Source organism: Balaenoptera ricei, chromosome 17 (genome assembly GCF_028023285.1).
Source record: "Balaenoptera ricei isolate mBalRic1 chromosome 17, mBalRic1.hap2, whole genome shotgun sequence".
NCBI lineage: Eukaryota > Metazoa > Chordata > Mammalia > Artiodactyla > Balaenopteridae > Balaenoptera > Balaenoptera ricei.
This window is the reverse complement of record NC_082655.1, coordinates 55410324-55431285: the sequence shown is the minus strand read 5'-3', so window position 1 is coordinate 55431285 and position 20962 is coordinate 55410324. Positions and strand designations below refer to the sequence as shown.

Sequence of the window (20962 nt, the reverse complement as noted above, 5' to 3'; positions counted from 1 at the left end):
GAGTAGTTTGCAGGGATGCCAGATCCTGAATTTGATCCTAGTTTGTTCTTAGAGACTGTGCAGACATTTTGGCTATGATACAGTATATTCATTTCTGAAAAATCAAACAATTTGCTAAATTATGCAGTAAAATTTATAAGGCTTATGGGGAAAATGGACCTAGGCTTTTATCACTGTAAGTCTGTGTAACCATATCATGAAGAAAAATCACACTATTTTAATAGAAGTCTCAGCAGTGTTAAAAAGAAATGTAAAATTCCTAATAAAAAAAGAAGTAACAGAACAGATGTAAGAATTAACCTTAAAAAATGGTGGAGGTGGCAGGTGGAAGGAGGCATAAGGAAGGAATAACACTGTGATGTTATCGAGATGAGTGAAATGCACAAAGATCAGGAAGAAGCATGTAATAAGTACTTTTAGGACTGAGTATCTGAGTCAAGAGGATAACGGAGGCATACTACATTAAGGAATTCTTGTTGCTTGCAGCTCTGCTAATGAACTTTGTGTTCACCTGCTTCTACTTGGTGGCATAGATCCTTAACTTTTTGGGCAATAGTAAGTATAAACCAGTGCTATTGTCAACTTGAATAATAAAACAGCTAGTTATCTCACCCAGCAGAGTGAGTTTTTTCAGGAATAGCCAGAGGAATTGCAACTGAGGATATTCGAACTGTGGTGCACCATAGCCAAATCCAGAGAACAGGAAGAGGAGCTTGCTATAAGGGAATAGGGGGTATTTGGGAGGGGCTCTAATACCGAAAGAGTCCACTGGAGGAAGTATGGAGGCTTCTCATTGGTTGGGTTACTACAGTCCCTGGTTCACTGGGCTGTCATTGGCAGATAAAAATTTGTTCTTCCTGCTGGTTAGTAAAGTAGGCAACACCTTCCTGTGGGAGATGTCGGCCTACTGTCTTTTCGTGTTTGGAGTAATGGGAGGATATATGATGTGTCGTGAGAGCTCCCTCTTTAGGCCTATCCCAACTCTAATTTAAGCTGAGGTTTCTTTAATTAATTCCACACTATCCAGTAGAACTTTCTGTGATGAGGGAAGTGTTATATATCTGCACTGTTCAGTAGGCTACGCATGGCTAACGAACGCTTAAGATGTCATTACTGGGATTGAGAAACTGAATTTTTAATTTAATTTTAACTTATGTACATTCAATTACTACAAGTGACTGGTGGCTACCAAATAGGACATTGCAGGTAAAGCCAACTGATTTTCACATTGTACTAGTATCATTCTTCTATTCATTAATCCATATGAGCTAATTCACTCTCCAGATAGAGATGGTGCATCAGATCAGATGGGTCTCATAATCAGTATTCTATGTTCTTGTCCTGAAATAAAATTGGACCTAGCTTACATATTTATGCTGCTAGTAGATTAATGTCTGTAATAATAACACAAAAGGTTGTGGTGGGTTAGAGTCCTTTATAAATAGAAGCCTGCTGGTCACCGAACACAGCTTAGCCTCTGAGTTTGTGCAAACTTTCTGTCATTAATATGTAAATCTTACCTTCAGTAGGTAATCTCTTTCCACTTAGTGTGTCCTTGTTTCTCTGTGAATAATTGTTCCAGACAAGCACATTTTGCATTTTAATTTGCTGCATGAGTTTAGTTTTTAAAATCTACCATGATATTTAAGGTCAGTGTTTTCTGTTACAAAAAAGACTATTATAATTTCCAAAATAAAAGTGGTTTAGGAAATGCATGTTAAAACCAATTTTGAAAACATCTTAAGGTATTTAAAATACACTAAATATTAAATATATTTGAAATAAATTATTTTTTAAGTTGTACATGTACAATATTAAATAAAAATAATTATCAAAAGAGGATGACAAATTATGTAATATTAAAGAACTGGAGGCTGACACTTAAGCCTAGATCAGCAATACACCGAGAAGGAAATAATTATGAGTTAAAGATGAGAATATAAGTGTTTTAAACCCCTCATATATCTTGATCATATAGATGTTTTTTCAGGCTTGTACAACTTGGTCCATGTATAATAGAAATTCTCAGATCCACTTGAAAAGCAGAATTCTTGGAAAAATTTTATAGTAGATCATCCTTGGAAATAGTTCTCTTACTATTTGATGTTTCATAAACATGCCTGTTTTGATATGCCCTGCATAATCAGGCTGTAAAATAATGGTTGAGGATAAAACTAGTGGGATATTTTATAAGCTGGTTCTCTTTACTGATCCTGTAGGTTAAGCATTGTATTAACATGTTTTCTGGAAAAAATTAGACTCTTTAGGAGAGAGGTTTTGGAACATTTTATTTCACCATTTATGAAAAGTATGGGCAAGCTGAAGCCATTTCTCATAAGTGGATAGTCTTGTCATCGACAATTTATTCAAGCCTCTTTCCAAGCTGATAGCAGTGATGATGATAGTGTTTAAGTCTTTGTGGAGAGTCAGTGGGACATGTAACCCTTTATAACTGGAGAGAAGCTAATCGGGCTAGTTATGCTATCCCAAGAGAAATATTGCCCAAGCAGCGTTTTGCAGAATGATAGCTTCCTGTATATCATCAACTCTAAGATGCCTGTGATGGTCAGAAGCATCATTATTGTATGCACTGATAAGGGAGAAAGTGCTGTCAACTGAACTATGCCATGCTCTCAATTGTATAATATGGCTTTCTTTCAGAGATGTTAAAAAGTGAAGAATATGCACCTAAAATGTTATAAAATAGGGCAATAATTTTATGACAAAGAATCCTCAGATGACTATTTCTGGTGCAATAGTTTTTTGAAATACTGTGGATTGACAGATTGACATCAGGGTAGACCTTCATGCCCCACAGGTTAGAATTCCAAAGACATTTCACTCCCTGCAGAGAATGTGCCCAGTACAAATTTGATTTAGGTGCCCCTCCTCTTGGCTCCCCCAGCACCTGTGCACAGCTCTGTGGAAGCTTATCCCAACAATCAATTTATTGCTCTTCTGTGCCTACCACATGATTTCTGATCATCCAGGGCATATGATAAACTTAATGCAAATTTGTTGCTTTAGGCCCAGTGCATGGGCCCAGTTCATGTTAATGACTCTTTCATGAATGAATAAATGGATGAACATTAAACACAAGGGATGTTGATGATGTAGTAGCCACAATGCCAAGTGAAAGTGTTCTTTTTAAACTCTTCCAACAGGCTCACAGTATGATTTTCCCACATCTGAATCACAATTCAGTGACATTTTCAAGTTATCCTGGAACCTGGAAAATTTAGTGCATACGCTTAGATCATGTGATGTCAAACTGAGGCCTGGAGTTAGTTACAGTGAATATAAATTAAAAACTATAGGCAAGAAAAGCTGAGACTGTGTACTTTGTAGATTTTATGTTTTTTTTTTTTTTAATGTAATGATCAGCTTGCTATTTTTCACTCACACTTTGTATTAAATGTAACTTAAAATGAATAGGACACCTCTGTGTTTTTTTCTTAACAAAGTAGGGAAAGTAAGCATATTTTCCTCAAGGGAAGTGGATGAGGGTGCATGATGAAGCATAGAGTATGTGAACAAAAGGAAATAAAAAGAAATTCTAATATTGAAAATTATTAAGTAATAGTAACTTTAACTGGGTATAACACAGATAGTAAGCTATACAAGGTAAGGAAATAAGGACACTGGCACCAGAAGATTACTGCTATCTCCATCCTCCTAAAAAAGTAATGATAATAGAAGACATGTAGACAGGCAAAGAGGAATCTTGAGATTGGTCAAACATTCTTACTGTGACTGGATGATGTGAAACTAAAGAAAATGGGGTCCTTTATTTTTCTGGCTATGACAACAATAACGATTCGATTTTTTAGTTACATTGATATTCCTAACCTAGTCATCAAAATTAATGTTTGACTAGGGTACTCTGGAAAGTTTGGATACTCTCAGGTGCATATTTTGATATGGTCATCCAGGTTTTCCTAACAAGGTAGATAAGTGTGACTAGATAATCTATTACTCATCTCTTTAAAATATTGTATTACTACTTTGAGATTAATGCTGCTACTATTATAAACAGTTAGGCCATCATAAGTATTTTAAGACTGCAGAAACCTGTTTGTTCCATGTTTCTATATTCAGTCATTCAATTTGTCATTTATATAAGTATAATACATTTTGGAATGATTTGGCTTGATATAATATGTATGGTTTCACTGTGAGCCAAAAGACGGTATTTCTGTATATGGAGAAATATGGTACATTTTTGTCCCTGATAAATCGACAACTGGAAAGCAGATATTCTTGTAACATTACCTTTTGGGAAATGTTTATCCCAGAAATGATTGATAGAGAGCTCCCTGTTTCATAATACGTTTCTGGAAGATTATGGTAAATGATAACAAAAAGAAGAAAAACAACCCACTTCCAAATGTCTTCCTGATTTTTACATAAGAGCATAATTTTTATGCACACATAATAGCTATTTGAAACAATTTCTGTATTAGCCAATATTTTATTTCCCACAGGTGATGAAACTAGCCACTCATTTTGAGTTTCTTTTGCAGTAAGTTTCATGCAATTAAACCAAACAAGAAGAACAATTTCTGTAAACCACAGTCTGGAAAAATTAAATAGAATTTGTACGTAAGTGATTAGAAGTACATTATTAATATGATTTTTTAAATTTCCTATACTTCATAAAATTTATCTCTAATGCATTTATTAATCTAAGCTGTACTGTCTTAGTAAACCCCAATAAACTCTAAATCATTTAAAATATTCTATTAAATATTTATATCATGATATTAGCTTGTATTGTGCTGAACCCTTTACACAGCCATCATCTTCAACACTTTCAGGTGAGATAAAATATATTTCTCTTGTATTTCCTCCTAATGACATGGTTGACTGTAAAAGAACAATAATCACTATTGCCTAGGGGTAAATAGGCTTTGAGATTCATTAACCATCTTAGTTTTGTCTCAGCCATTAATCTGAGAAGGCATTTATTACTTTCCATATTACAATGAATAGAGAATATTCATTAATTAATTCCATTGGGAGGTTTTGGTAGCACCATAAACAACATTTAAAAATAAACTAATCTTATAGGAAAATAGAGAGTAGAATATATACACAATATGCACAAAGAGAAACAGAACTGCAAGTAATTATTTTCACATTTGTAGAGGGACAAGTAGTTATAACTCAGGAATTCTTTACAGGAATGGAGGTAACAAGGAATAACATTTGATGGAGAGAAGTCAATATAGCATGGTGGGTAAGTGTGTGAACCAGGGAAAGCTTGGGTTTAGATATTTGCTGTATTGATTCCTAGCAGTGAGATCTTATGCAAGTTACTTTTTTTCTCTAAACCTGGGCTTCATCCACATATAATGGAATAATGATAGTGCGCAAAAGAGAGTATTTAAAGAATTAAACAAAGTACTGTAAACAAGTACCTTGTATGAAACAAAGTGTTATAAAATATTCAAAGTAATGCTAAATAAATCTTACCTGTTTTTATTAGATATCACAAGTCCAAGTAATAGAAATGTGTTTTTCCCAATCCTATCATGACACAAAAGGAAATCTAAAATTAAAGCGAGAAAAACATAATATTTCTTATGTTTCAGTATCCATATACTTGATATACTTGGATGTAGGTTAACTGGAGTGCAACTGGAGGGGAAATGTCTATACTCTTCGGCTTCTCATGCAGCCCATCTTCCTAGAGCCTGCCAATCTTCTTCTTTTTTTTTTTTTTTTAACACAAAGCAGAAAATTGCTGTGTTTTATTCATGACCTTAAGTATTTTTTTTATATAACTATGATTTAACTATCCATTTTTGTATTTAGATATAGTATAACTATTTTAAATATTTTGAGGTACATGGATACTGTGCCTGTGTATTAGGCAAGTGAAATAAGCATTGTTTAATCATCTGTGTAATGGGTACATTAATATCAGTCCCCTCAGGATTTTTTTGAGGGACATTTGAGATTATTTATTTTCTGAAATAGTACATTGTAAAATATAAACGACATGCAGAAGTAAGTAATTATTATGCTTGTAATAAGTAAAAAATCTCTTTCAAGTATAAGTTGAAATTCATCCATGTAAATCAGTAAAAGTCCAGATTATTTATTGAACACTTACCATGTTCTGTCCTGTATGTTAATCTGTGCTGTATTAACACACTAATTAACTTTATTTATTCCAACAGTGCATATTTAACAATGCTTGTGTATTAGCTAGTTACAGAAACAAATATGTAACCTGGATCCTGAATCAAAGTGCAGTGTGTTGAGTGCCATCATAGAAGTAAACACAGTGAGGCATGGAAGCCCAGTCATAGGTCTGTTTTATTGATCAGAAGATCCTGTGAGGGTTTCCTTAAGATGGTGATGCTTAAATCTGTGTGGAGAATGTGTAAAATTTCCTCTATCTCACTTTGGGAAATGATGAAAGGAGAGCACAAGTTCACCTGTACCATGGAAGTTTATGTATAAAATTATTTTATGGGCTTGTAAAACCTCACTGGAAGGATACAGTAAATCACTTTGGCCAATAGTAATCTGGTCCCTGATGCACAAAAGGTCCTTCAGGGTTCATATGCCACTGATAACCAAGTAGCTTCTGATGTAACCAACAGGGCTAAAGGGATGGGGGAAAGAATGCTATAAAAAGACCAAGTCTTCGGTTGTGAGCTGAGGGTGTGTGATTGGCCTTGATTCTTCTCTTTGCCTTGCCCCTCTTTTCTAATCCTGGGCAAGTCTTACAGGTTCTCTTACAAAATGGATCTTGAATTTTTCCACCTTTTTATCCTATCTCCCATTGCCCTAGGCCAAGTTACATCATTTCTGGCCTAGATTTACTGAAGTAGTCTCTTAACCTGACTTTCATGTTTATACTTTCTAATCCATTCTCTACATAGCAGTTAGAGGTGACTTTTCAAAAATGTAAATCAGATCATGGCATGACTTGACTTACCCTTTCAGCAGCTCTTCATTATACTTAGAACAAAATCCAGCTTCCTTGCAATGACTTACAAGGCCCTGCCTGATTTGGTTCCTGCTTAGCTCTCCAATCTTGTCTTATTCCTTCTTGCTGATTATGTTTCAGCCATAGAGTCTTTCTCAGTTCCTCAAGGAAGCATTAGTTCTGCCCAGATTCTTGGCCATTTCTCTGCATGGGAATTCTGCCCTTAGCTTTTTGCAGGACTGATGTCTTCTCATTTTTGAGGTCTCAGGTTTTATTGCACCTACTCAAAGAGGGGCTCTTTGGCCTCAACCTTGTATGGCTTCTCCCACTCAGGTTTTCCTCTCTCACAGCACCCTGTATATGTCCTTTGTAGCGCAATCCAGACTGTGTGTGCTGTTTACTTGGCTGCTATCAACTGGCTTCTTTAGAATGAATACTCCATGAAGACAGACACCACGTCTCTCTTTTTCTCCATTGTATCTTTATCACCCAGCCCTGTGCCTGACAAATGTGCAGATCCAATATGCTTTGGAAAGAATGAATGACTGAGAAATAATGAGAAGTAGTTTTTTTTAGTGAGTTTAACAGGAGTAGAGGAGCCAATCACTATAGGTAACAGCATATCAAAAACATAATAATGTATCGAGGGGTAAGCATGACTACCTGTTTATTTAGATCAAAGAGGTGCTGCATTTCTTCAGGTAAGATCTCATATATCTTCACAGATTTCATACACTTATTTAGATTAAAACTTAACATTTTATTTAGATGTTTGTTGAGTACCTAAACTTATCATTCACACCTTCATTTATCTGTATTATTTCAATGTATTCTTATTACTCATTAAAAATAAAGCAACTATTACTCAACCCATCAGTCAAGCTACAAAGAATATAACTAAGAAACATAAAATCCCTCTTCTTAAATTTTTAAATTTGGGAGAAATTATTTTTCAGAAGTCTGTTAAGAAAGTATGATAATCTATGCATGTTTGCAGGGATTTTTTGGAAAATAGATTACATTGCCTGTAGTAGGTTAGGTATTGTTTCATGAAACTTGATTCAGTTATGTGTTTGTACATACTTATGTTACCTGTCTTTATTGGAACTCAAGAAAAAATGTATTTCTTGAAAATACTGTGATAAAAAAACATTTGAAAGCTGCTATTCTAGGTGCTATCATTCTTAAAAACTTTGTGTATAATTCTTGCTAACTCAGTCTTATGCAAAGTTGCATTGAGAGGGAATTCAATACTTATTTGTAGGTATAAGTAGAAAATGACAATTCGATCAGTACTTATGAAGCAAAATTTATGTAATCTTCTTCTCCACGATTACAATTTATAATTTTATTTAAAAATTTTGTTTTTTGGTATTTTCATCTGAGTGTCCTCTTGTAGTATCAAAGTCACACTCTGTGAGAATATTTTCTCCAGTCAGCTATCCCTCCTGACTCCCCTATTACTGTTAAGGAATGATGTAAAACTGATAAGGATTACTTATGATTACAGTAGTTATGGGTCATTAGGCACCATGCATCAAGTCTTAGAAATTATTTTCAGTATTGTAATCATGATTTAGAAAACAATTTTTCTTCTTGACTTTTTAAATTATTACTATCATATGTCACAATTGTGTATCTGTTTATCAAATATTAATCAAGGAACTACTTTGTGCCTGTCACTGCAAGTTAAAAGACAACTTCCTGGTCCACAGGGAACATGTATTTAAGCAGAGAATACAGACTTGTAAGCAGATAACATTATACAGTGAGAGAAATGCTTCAGTAGGCACAGTATAGAACTGTAAGGGAGTGAATTGAAGAGATGCTCCCTCATTCTTGAGTGTTCAGTGAAAATTTTTTGTCTTGTGAGTGTTATTTAATCTGAGACATGAAGAATGAATATGTTAGCTCCCAAAATGTGATTGTGGTAGTTAATGTTCTAGTCAGAGAAAATAGCGTAGTATGGGGGAATGAAGGTGGAGGAGGGCCATGAAATGGAGTGACAAGACTAAGACAAGTTAAAGAACTTAAACTCCATCCTGGATGTAGGGGAAGTTTTCAAGTGTATGAGGAAGCACGTACAAAATTACCAGCAAAGAAGGATTTTGATAACACTGCTGATCCAAGTACACTTGACCATTAGATGGCTGGGTTAACACTAGACTCTTTTTTCTTTTTTTTATAAATTTATTTATTTTTGGCTGCGTTGGGTCTTCATTGTTGTGCGTGGGCTTTCTCTAGTTGCAGCGAGTGGGGACTACTCTTTGTTGAGGTGCGCGGGCTTCTCATCACGGTGGGTTCTCTTGTTGCGGAGCATGGGCCCTAGGCATGCGGGCTTCAGTAGTTGTGGCACACGGGCTTCAGTAGTTGTGGCACACAGGCTTAGCTGCTCCGTGGCATGTGGGATCTTCCCTGACCAGGGCTCGAACCCTTGTCCCTTGCACTGGCAGGCGGATTCTTAACCACTGCACCACCAGGGACGTCCTAACGCTAGACTCCTGAGAATAAGACTAACACTGGGCACAAAAAGTATGAACTGACAAAATCCTGCAACTTTTGTGTAGAGTTGGAAATGGTAAGAACATCAGTATTTCGAAAAGAATCTTCAAAATTTTGAAACAGAGGAAGCACCTGTATTTGCGTATCATTCACTGTATTAAATGTGAATGACTCATCAAAGTTTTATTTTGTAGGTGCTCGTGAGCGCACACACACACACACACACACAATATATGTAAGAACTTATATGCCATTCATTTCCATGCTGTGATTTAAACATCCTCCCAGTCTCTTCTTTAAATGGCCCTTAATACTCAGGTCGCAGATCTTCAGTTTCATCTCATGCTTCATTCATTTATTCAATTTGTATACATACATACACGTGTACATTCAGACAGTCATGCGATCATTCAGCCATATTTTGGACAGAATTTATAAAACAAGGCATACTTCCAGTTTCTTTGTTACACAAAATAATCTGAAATGTAATTTTCTGTCCTTGAAGAGGAAATAGGATGTGTTCAGAGTCATAATGGAAGTGTGTATGAATTGCTCTGTGTCTTCATCAGGAAAACAAGGGTGGTCTCATAGAGGTAGTGGGATTGGAATTGAGCCTTGAAGAATGAGCCTGTTGAATGCACAGTAGAGGACCAGCAGTCCTCAATGCACAGAGGGGAAAAGCACGTTAAGTGGGTAATAACCCAGTTCCCCTTGTATTGCTTCAACTAGGAGGGAATATGGAACTATTTATTCCATAATATTAGCATCTCATTTGGGGTCTTACTGATCTCAGGGGGCCTCGGCCTGCAGCGGCTTGAAGCAGGATTTCTGTTCCTGGCCAGAGACTGAAGTCAGGCTGAGGCAGTGAGAGTGCTGAATCTTAGCCACTAGACCGCAAGAGACCAGTGGCCAGTGACAAGACCCTGGCCTGTCAGCTGTGTAGAAATGAATTTCCACGTAGAGACGGAAAGTACTGAAACAAGTAACGTGTTTATTGGGAGGAAAAGAGTACGTGTGGATAGACACACGGGCAGACTCAGAGAGAGAGTTGCGGCCTTGTGGTAGTGGTAGTTTGAATCACTTTTATAGGTGTTGGGAAAACTAGTAAAGGAGTCTTGTTCAGGTTTCAGAGGCAGAAAAAGGCCTCTGCCCGACCTGTGACCCTGCCTGGACTGCACGCCTGCTTGCACACCTAACAATTGCTGCTAGCAAGTCAAGCGGCGCTTACGATAAGAAAAGGAGTGAGTCTTGGAATTTCTTGAGCCCTGGGCACCTGGCCAGTCCCCCGCGGTCTGGAAAATCTTGTGACTTACATGGTGAAACCAACAGCATGGTTAAAGTGCATCCAGAGCTGCATTTTTGCACGTAAACTGATGATGTCAGTTTGCAGCCTGGAATTATAAACGGAAGCCCCCAGAACTCCAATCTGAAGTCTCATCCATGGGGTGGAGGCACCACCTGGGACCCTTCCCAAATGGGGCTCCAGAATGCTGTCACTTCGGACTTCCCAGCTGCTGTTTGGATCTGGAAGTAGGTGTCGGCCCAATTCGGTGATGTATACCCTGTTGTGTTTCTGTAATATTCTTATTCCTTTCATTCTAACAATTGTATATTAAAATTAAGTTAAATCACCTTTCATTAAAGAATTGATTAAAGCTGTTTATTTGTGTGAAACAAGTGGTTATTTTGCCAGCGAATCCAACGAACCTTAAAACCGAAAACGGGCTTTTGGCAATACAATGGGGCATTTCTTCCAGGTTTCCTTTGACCAATCATCTTGCTTTGCCTGGCTCTGAGTCCGTATTTGGTATATCTCAGGGTCCTCCCATGTGTGCTTGCGCATCTCTTAGCCAAGATGGATTCACTATGAGGTGACACCCCCTACCTTTTTGACCTTCAAGGAGCCTTTCTGCATGTGTGTAGTCAGTCGGGAAGGTCTCCTTGACTTCGAGAATGAGGAATATGTGGTCTTTTATCTCTGATCTGGGCAGGGCTCAGCTCTTCTCTCGCTCCTGCTATTGTGGAGCATCTGTCCACAGGGGGCGAACTCTGGCTCTTCAGTCTGGGGCCCATCTATCTCCTGCCTCATTACTGAGACTCAGTCACTCCAGGAACAGGCCACGCTAACCCAAACACCTTTTTTCACTCCTATCATAATCATTTACGTAGATGCTCGTATCTCTCACTTCATGTTAAGATGACTCAGGTTTAAAATCTGAGTAACTGGAGAATAATTAGGGACTTCAGAGTCAGAAAAGAGAATGGATCTTTTAGAAGAAAGAGAAATTATAGATAGAATAAACCCTGAGGTAGTTCCTGTCCAACTTTCTCATGTTATAGATGAAAATGTAAGTTATGTGACACCTGAGGTCAAGTACTCTTGCAGTGGCAGAACCGGAACTAGAACCCATGGTTCCTGACCTGCAATGACTTTCTTCCCATGTTAAGAAAATCTGATTATATAATACAGGGTAATAAAACTGTTTGCAGAATTACAATAGGAGAACTTGAGTGTGATATAAAAAAATGGACAACTACTAAAATAATTTACATATACCTTTTGTTGTATGCCATCCCTAATTAGTTTGAGAAGTAGATAGGACATAAATGACAAATCAAAGAAATAATGTATATTTGACTAAATAAAATTTAACCTAATAGAGTCCACAGATACAGGGTTCATTGTTAATCTCTATTAGTGCTAACAGACTACATAATGATATAGAAATTTTTTCAAATTTCTATTTAAAAAATATTTGTAACAATTCATAAAATTTTCTATGGTAGCCAATTTAATTAAGGCAATTTGCATTTTGTTCAATAAGATAATTAAATTCATAAAATTCATGAGATAATTTATACATGGAGAGTTATTACCAACCCCGTAACATTATTAAATATTACACAACAGTTTGTGAAAATGACACAAATCCGTTTAGTTAATTTGGATGAGGAAAATAATAATCACATGCATAAACAGAACTTGTGTTTCTTTAAATTTAATTATATTTGTGAATTTCATAAATTTTCTTATGAATAATGTGACAAAAGCAAATTGTAGTATTTTAAAACGTATGTATTTACATAAGTTTAAATATAAATTAGTTGTATAGTAAATTATTCTCTAGTTATTCTCCTTAAGAGAGATTTTTACAAATCCTGTAGAAATGGAGCTTTTTTCTTTTTCAATTTTCATACTAGTATGGTCATTACTATGGACACAACTTAATATTACTTATTACTATTCACTACAAATAGCTACCATTATTGTGCACATATCAATATTTTATGCCTAACACTGTACTAAGTCCTTTACACAGAATCTTATGAGGAAAAGTAAATTACTCAGAGTCAAACAACCATTAAATAGCAGAGGTTATACGTAAGTCCAAGCCTCTCTGATTCCAAAGCCTTGCTCTTAACTTCCATGTTAAACTGCCTTTATTCAGTCCACATATATTTAGCGAGCCTCATATAGTAGCACTCTTTCAGAAGCAGTGGAATCTTACAGATGCAGTGGGAGAAAAGCACTTACTATGAGGTGACACCCCTCCCTTTTTGACCTTCAAGGGAATAATATGCCTTATTTGATGTCCTCACTACATTCTGATGTCTTTATGCTTTTCTCCCACAGCATCTGTAAGATTCCATTGCAATTGTTTTTTTTTTAAATACCCTCTCTTCCTGGAGAAGCCTGGAAGAGCTTCTCATGTATCTTGGCATCCCTAGCATCTGAAAGGTTGACATTTCAGACAATCATAGAAAAGGCAGATACTCCAAAAGAGGCCTTGATAAAACGTAGTCATTTGGGAAAAAAAGTCTGGTCAGTTCTTTACTCCTTATTCCAATATGAATTCCAAATGCATGAGAGATTTAATTATAAACATTGAAACAATAAAAGTACTCAAAATTTGGGTGACTTGGAATGTAAAGGGGTTTTTAGTAAGTGATACCAAGGGCAAAGATTCTAAGAGAAAAGATAACATTTGGCTACATAGGACATAAAATTTTTCTACTATAAAAATAACATGTACAACTTAAAAGAAAAATGTGAAAATTGTTTTCAACATGTGAGATATGAGTGACCAATAAAATATGCAGATATATTCAGATTTTCTAATAATCTAGTAAATGCAAAATGATAATGAGATGTAATTTTAGCCTATCCATTTGAAAACTATTTTTTTAAGTTAACAATATTCAGTATTTTTCTGAGTGTTTGGAAATGGGCATTTGAATATACTCTTTGCAGGCATATAAAATAGTGTACTCCTTCTGGATTGTATTTTGTTAATATGTATGAAAATGTTTTTAAAATGTATATATTTAGTCATATAATATATACACATCAAGGAATGTACCTTAAAGAGATAGTCATACAAGTTAATAAAAATGATGTTCAGCAAAGGCATTTTATACAGTTATCAATTTATGTGTAAGATTAGAACACTTGAAACAACTTTAATTCCTATCTGGAAGGAACTAGTTAAAAGCTACGTATTATAAAAATATAGCCATTGAAAGTGGTAAAGTAGATTAATATTTGTGGATATGGAAAATCCCTTGACATATTGTTGATATCTTTTGGCAATTAGGTTATGGGTAATTTCTTTCTTTCTCATATTTGGATTTTTATTTATGACATATTTTAATAGAGAACAATAAAGGCTTCCATTTTATAGGAAAAAAACCTGATGGATTTGGTGGAGACATGTTTATTACTGTGGCAGGTCCTGGGTCTGGGTATGTCTACGACGCTGTCACAGACTAATTCCAAACCTAGCAGCTAAGAGGCTCAAAGTGCCTAACTCACTCCAGCTTTTGTCTTCTATAGTTTAGGAACTGAGTAGAGTTAGAATTAATATTTTAGTTTTGCAATTTTGAGGCACAAAGGAAGGACTGGCACTGCTTCCATGTTGCCATTATGCCACCTCCATTCTTCCAGTCCCTCCATTTCAAACACTGAAATTTTCTGTGCTATTTCCCTCTCTTTGTTGTGGTCACCCTCACTGCGTACCAAGTCCCATTCATTCTCCCATCCATTCTTTTTTATTCCACTTGGACCGTCATCATATTCTGGGCTCTTCGGTGTGTTGATGATGCACTAGCTTTCTAATTGGTCTTGTTTCTCTCTCTCCTTGTCTTTAGTCTATTCTAACACCACTGCTAAAATGGTGTTGGAAATGTCATTATACAGCTCAGACTCTTTAAGTCACTTCTCATCACCTACTTGAGAGTGGCTTCCTTTCTTTTTGTGCTTTTGATGTTGACTGTGAAACTTTCAGTTAGGTAGCCATTGTGCCATTGATGTACACTTGGCTTTCCTGTCTCATTTGTCTAGACTATCCTGCTGCAATTTTGATTACCTTGCCTTTTTTCCAATTTTTTTTTTGGCAGCTCTTTTACCTATTTATTTTTTTGTACCTCTCTCTGGTACAAATTACAAACAGAAATACAAAGGAAAGCTAGGTAACTCCCCTAATTTTCAGTGCATTAGGGATTTTTGGAAAAATTCCACGGTTAAAGTGCTCCTATCCTCTGAAGAGTCTAGTCATTGCTAATTAGTCCTTTTTGCTTGGCCATTTCTTAGCTTTGGCATTTCTTAGATTTGTCCATTTGTCTTTTGATTCATCTGAAAAAAAAAAAAAAGATTCTTGCTTTTAAGAGCACTATCACATATAACTTTTATCCTTTTTTTTTGTTCAGTATGATAAAGTGACATGTTTCTGTCTCATATCTCCAACAGAAATCACCTGATTCCTAGGCTTTTATACCTGATGACCAAGATACAATATGGCATGGAGAGTAAATATTTGATCTGTAATGATAAGAGAGAGAGATTGGTTTAACATATTTAACAGATATAAATATCTCTTATAACTGATCCAGATGGATGACTTTGGGCAAGTTATTTAACCTCTTTAAGCTTTCCTTTTCTTATCTGGAAAGAGCTACCACTTTTGAGTGATTTGCCTTCATTGGAATGTCTTTTCCTTTCTGTCAACTTTTTTTAAATTTGCAACATATTTTTTTTTCAGTTTGTAAATTTTTTTTTGTGCCCTTGCCCATTCACCCCCATTAAAGCATTCATCCCCCTTTATTATTGATTTGTAAGATGTCTTTTTATTTATTTTTTCCAGCTTTATTGAGATATAATTGAAATATAACATTGGGTAAGTTAATGTTGCTTTGATACACTGACATATTGCAAAATGTTTACAACCATAGCATTGGCTAACACCTGTATCACATCACAATTATCATTTTTTTTTTTTTTTTGTGGTGAGAATGTTTACGATCTCTTTAAGCAACTTTCAATTATATAATACAGTATTATTAATTATAATCACTCTGCCATACATATAAGAACTTATTCATCTTATAACTGGAAGTTTGTATACTTTGACCAACATATCTCCCTTTATACTCACCCCCCCAACCCCCAACAATTCCTGGTAACTACCATTCCAGCCTGTTTCTATGAGTTTGGCTCTTTTAGATTCCACATATAAGTGACATCATACCGTATTTGTCTTTCTCTGTCTGACTTATTTCATTTGGCATAATGCCCTCAAGGGTTATCCATGTTGTCATAAATGCCAGGATGTTCTTCTTTTTGGTGGCTATACTATTCCATTTTATATATATATATATATATATATATATATATATATATATATATATATATACACCACATCTTATTTATCCATTCATCCATTTTGGCTGTTGTGAATAATGCTGCAATGAACATGGGACTGCAGATATCTCTTTGAGATTCTGTTTTTATTTCCTTTGGATATGTACCCAGAAATGGGATTCCTGTATCATATTTTTAATTTTTTTGAGGAACCTTCATACTGTTTTCCATAATGGCTGCCCCAATGTACATTCTCACCAGCAGTGCAGAAGGGTTCCCTTTTGTTCAAATCATCTCCAATACTTAGCTCTTGTCTTTTTGATGAGAGCCATTCTGACAGGTGTGAGGTGATATCTCCTTGTGGTTTTGATTTGCATTTCCCTGATGAGTAGTGAGGGAGAGCACTTTCTTTATGTACTTGTTGGTTGTTTCTATGTTATCTTTGGAAAAACACCTATTTAGTTCTTCTGCTCATGTTTTTAATTAGATTTTTTTTTTCTGTTGTGTGAGTTCTTTATATATTTTGGATATTAATTCCTTATCAGATACACAATTTGCAGATATTTTCTCCCATTCTGTAGGTTGTGTTTTCATTCTGTTGTTGGTTTAATAAAACTTGCAACATCTTAAAATCAATTTTCTGGGAGGATATTTGACCTAATTTTGTTAAAGTATTTACTGAATTTGAAACATTTTAGAAAGATTAGAAATGTTTTGTTTTGTTCTAAGTGGCCCTTTCCATTTGTCTATTTTGAACATTTTAGGAAAATTTCATTCACTGCTTGCATTCCTCTTCAATATTTATTTTCATTTAATTATAACAGAAATTTTACTTCTGGTTAACTTTAATGCAATATCATTTTCAGTTTAAGACATTAAATTTTTTTTTATTAATTAATTTTTATTGGAGTATAGTTGCTTTACAATGTTGCCTTAGCTTCTACTGCACAACAAAATGAATCAGCCATGCATACACATGTATCCCCTCCCTTTTGGATTTCCCTCTCATTTAGGGTACCACAGTGCATTAAGTAGAGTTCCCTGTGCAATACAGTTTGTTCCCATCTGTTGTCTATTTTACACATAGTATCAATAGTGTATATGTGTCAATCCCAATCTCCCAATTCCTCCCACCCTAAGACATTTTTTAATACAAAATATTCAGAAGAGTTTGAAATACAGGTGAAGAAGTCAGTTAAGCAAACTGGTTACGGGAATATTCTATTATCTGTCACCCTGCTCCTACAGTATATAACTTTGGAATCCGCCCTTTTTACTTTGTATGCCAGGACTAAGGTTGAAAAATTATCCTTTTTCTTCCCTCCTCCCTCCCTACTCCCTGTCCTCATCCTTCCGCTGCCTTTTAAATCTGATTCGTTGAACTGTTTTTCTCTTCTCTAAAGCTAACAGATATAATTAGAACATCACAAAATAATAACTTTGATATTTATAGTTTTGGTGTTTATACTTTAATGTTACCATACTTTTAGTGTTATAAACTTATTCAATCATTATTCTTTCTAGAATGTTCTATTTTCCCAAGCATACTTACAATATATTTCACTATTATTTACTGAAGTGCCCTCGCAAGTCTGGAAGAGCTTCTTAGTTACCTAGTTCATGGATCTATCTATGGACCTAATTCACATAAGAGGTATCATTTTGTCCTTTTGATTCTCTTTTCATGATCCTTATTTTACGTACCTTCTAAGGGATTGGCTAAACATAGTTTTCATGACCTTAGCTGGTTTACAGGTATACCTCAGATTGACATTTATGTCTCCTGAACAACAGTCATAGACAACTCTAGTTCTGAATTTTGGACTGTCCTCTTGGGTTTGTACTAAACTATTTGTGTTACCATAATTTAAGGACCACTTGAAATTGTGATGGTCAGAAGATAACTTCAGAATGTTTTGAAAGATTTTGATACATTAGGCCTGTAAATCATAGAGTGAAAACTCCAAAACTACTATTACCTTTCTAGGCTGATTTAACTGCAGAGGTGTCTCCTGGTCCTGGCAGCCTGATAATTACTGAGTAACCTTTCCATCTCCATAAGGAAGTGAGTTTCATGACTACTGAAACAGAATTCTGGGAATGAAAGACAAAAGATATGTGAGAGAAAAGTAATATATTTATGTAAAATATATGAAATGTGAGAAAATAGGTTTTTGAAAATTCTTATAATTTTTCAAGTTAATTATCTACCTTGCCATACACCTGCTTTAGCTTGAGATCATGGAAATGAATAAAAAGTGTCCTTGTTTTTGAGGGGCTTATTTACCTTCTGACCCCGTGCAAAACAGACAGGCTTAACAATAAGTAGTATTTACTGTTCTCATTTAAAAAAAATAATTTCATGAAAATTGATAAAGGAGTATTTCTGCATGGGGGGGTTAGAGATCTTGCATTGGAGATCATTGTATAATTCTAAATCCACTTATTTATATGATTATAAATAAAAAGGCTAATGCTTTGAAATTAAACATTTGATTTAAAAGAAACTACAAAAATGATGTAAATTATGGGAAGTTACATTTTATTTTATTTTTGTGGGGAAAACTCAGGATTTAATCTTTTAATGACTTTTATATATATCACACCACGTTGTTAATTATAGTCATCATGCTTTACATTAGATCACTGGTTCTTTTTTAAAAATTTTTATTGGAGTATAGTTGATTTACCATGTTGTGTTAGTTTCAAGTGTACAGCAAAGTGAATCAGTTATACATATACATATATCTACTCTTTTATAGCTTCTTTTCCCGTATAGACCATTATAGAGTATTGAGTAGAGCTCTCTGTGCTATACAGTAGTCCTTATTAGTTATCTATTTTATATATAGTAGTGTGTATACGTCAATCCCAATCTTCCAATTTATCCCTCTCCCTAGAAGTTATGTTTCAGATGTCAGAAATTTCTTTTTTAAATTTTTATTTATTTAAAAAAAATTTAATTAATTTTTCTTGGAGTATAGTTGATTTACAATGTTGTTTTAGTTTCTGCTGTACAACAAAGTAAATCAGTTATACATATACATATATCCACTTTTTTTAGATTCTATTCCCATTCTCTTTTTTAGATTCTATTCTATTCTATTCCCATATTTAATAATCAAGTTACCAATAGGTCATTACAGAGTATTGAGTAGAGTTCCCTGTGCTCTACAGTAGGTTTTTATTAGTTATCTGTTTTATATATGGTAGTGTGTATATGCCAATCCCAATCTCCCAATTTATCCCTCCCCCCCTTCCCCCTTGGTAACCATAAGTTTGTTTTCTACATCTGTTACTCTATTTCTGTTTTGTAAATAAGTTCATTTGTTCCATATCATATGATGTATAAACAGTAAATGCTAGAGAGGGCATAGAGAAAAGGAAACTCTCCAACACTTTTGGTGGGAATGTAAATTGGTACAGACACTATGGAGAATAATATGGAGGTTCCTTAAGAAACTAAATAAAGAGCTACCATATGATCCAGCAATCCCACTCCTGGGCATATATCTGGAGAAAACCATAATTCAAAAAGATACATGCACCCCATTGTTCATTGCAGCACTATTTACAATAGCCAGGACATGGAAGTAACCTAAATGTCCATCGATAGATGAATGGATAAAGAAGATGTGGTACATATATGCAATGGAATATTACTTAGCCATAAAATAGAATGAAATAATGCCATTTGCAGCAGCATGGATGCACCTAGAGATTGTCATACTGAGTGAAGTAAGTCAGAGAATGACAAATATCATAGTAATTTCTTTATTTAACAAATAAAGGGTCCATTAAATTCACTTATGAAGGCTAAACAATTTAAGCAAAACAGTTTAATCTTCTGACTTGTTTACCATTCCTTAGTTTCTTATGGATTTCCTATGCCAGAAATAGAGCCTAGAAACTTTGTATAGCTATCAGGTTCCCTCAATAATGCATTTACTTATCCTCTTCGCCTGTGGTCAATGCATACATTCAGTTGTTTGGGAGCCATCTGGTGGGGAAGATCTCTGAAACACTTTACCTGCCTTAATTGTAGCTGATTAACAGTTGCCAGTTGTGTCTCCTGGAAAGGTAGTCAGGCAACTTCAGTTCTCAATTTTAGTCTGTCCCAAATTTGTATTAAACTAATTTTTGTTGGCATAATTTGAAGACAGCTGGAAGTTGGGGTGGCCAGAAAGTAATCTCAGAATGTCCAGCAAGATGTTGATATAAAAGATATATAAATCATAGAAGGAGAACTCCAGGAATGCAATCTCCAAATTTAACAGCTTACCTCAGCAATGGTGCTGTTATCTCAACACAGCAGCTGATAGTTCATAGTGCTTTTAGTAAGTACTGTATTAGCAGTTCAAATCAGTTGAAGATAGATGGATATGAAATGCTAAATATTATCTGATGAATTTCTCATATATAACCAACATGATTCCAGTTATTTAAACCTGTTTATATGGCTGTGTTTCACTGTTTATCCAGATAGTTTAATTGTACTACATGCATCCAATATAATCTACCTGAGTAATACATTTTGCAATGTGTATACACACACATACACAATGTAAATATGGCATATTTGGGAGGATGTGAACTGCAATTCATTTTTAGTCACATATTTATGAACAAGTTTTTGATTTTGCATCCGTCCAATAATATAAAGTTACTCAGGATGAAAAAGAAACAATGCAAACAAATTACTTATAGTACTCAAAGTTGATAGTAATCAAAGTTTATGCTAAGCATATGCAAGGAATTGAGTGAGAATGAATTTTTTTTTCCTGTCAAATGAAGCTACCAAGAGTTTCTGATTTGTCTTTGCTGAATTACTCTCCCTGTAGGTCATTTGTGGTTGGTTTGTTGCCATTCAGGGGTGAGTG

General features: G+C 35.0%; 1 protein-coding gene across 5 annotated transcripts in view; it reads left to right on the top strand.

The window, feature by feature from the left end:
• Positions 1–10844: 10844 nt before the first annotated feature.
• RALYL (RALY RNA binding protein like) overlaps positions 10845–20962 on the top strand; it is an 814820-nt gene continuing 804702 nt past the window's right edge. For 2 of the 5 annotated variants that reach the window (XM_059901174.1, XM_059901164.1), the window contains exon 1: positions 10845–10975. In XM_059901174.1, the coding sequence (XP_059757157.1) occupies positions 10886–10975 (90 nt within the window). In that variant the 5' untranslated portion in view covers positions 10845–10885. The remainder of the gene's footprint in view (positions 10976–20962) is intronic. The other 3 variants (XM_059901166.1, XM_059901169.1, XM_059901165.1) reach the window with 3 other exon arrangements.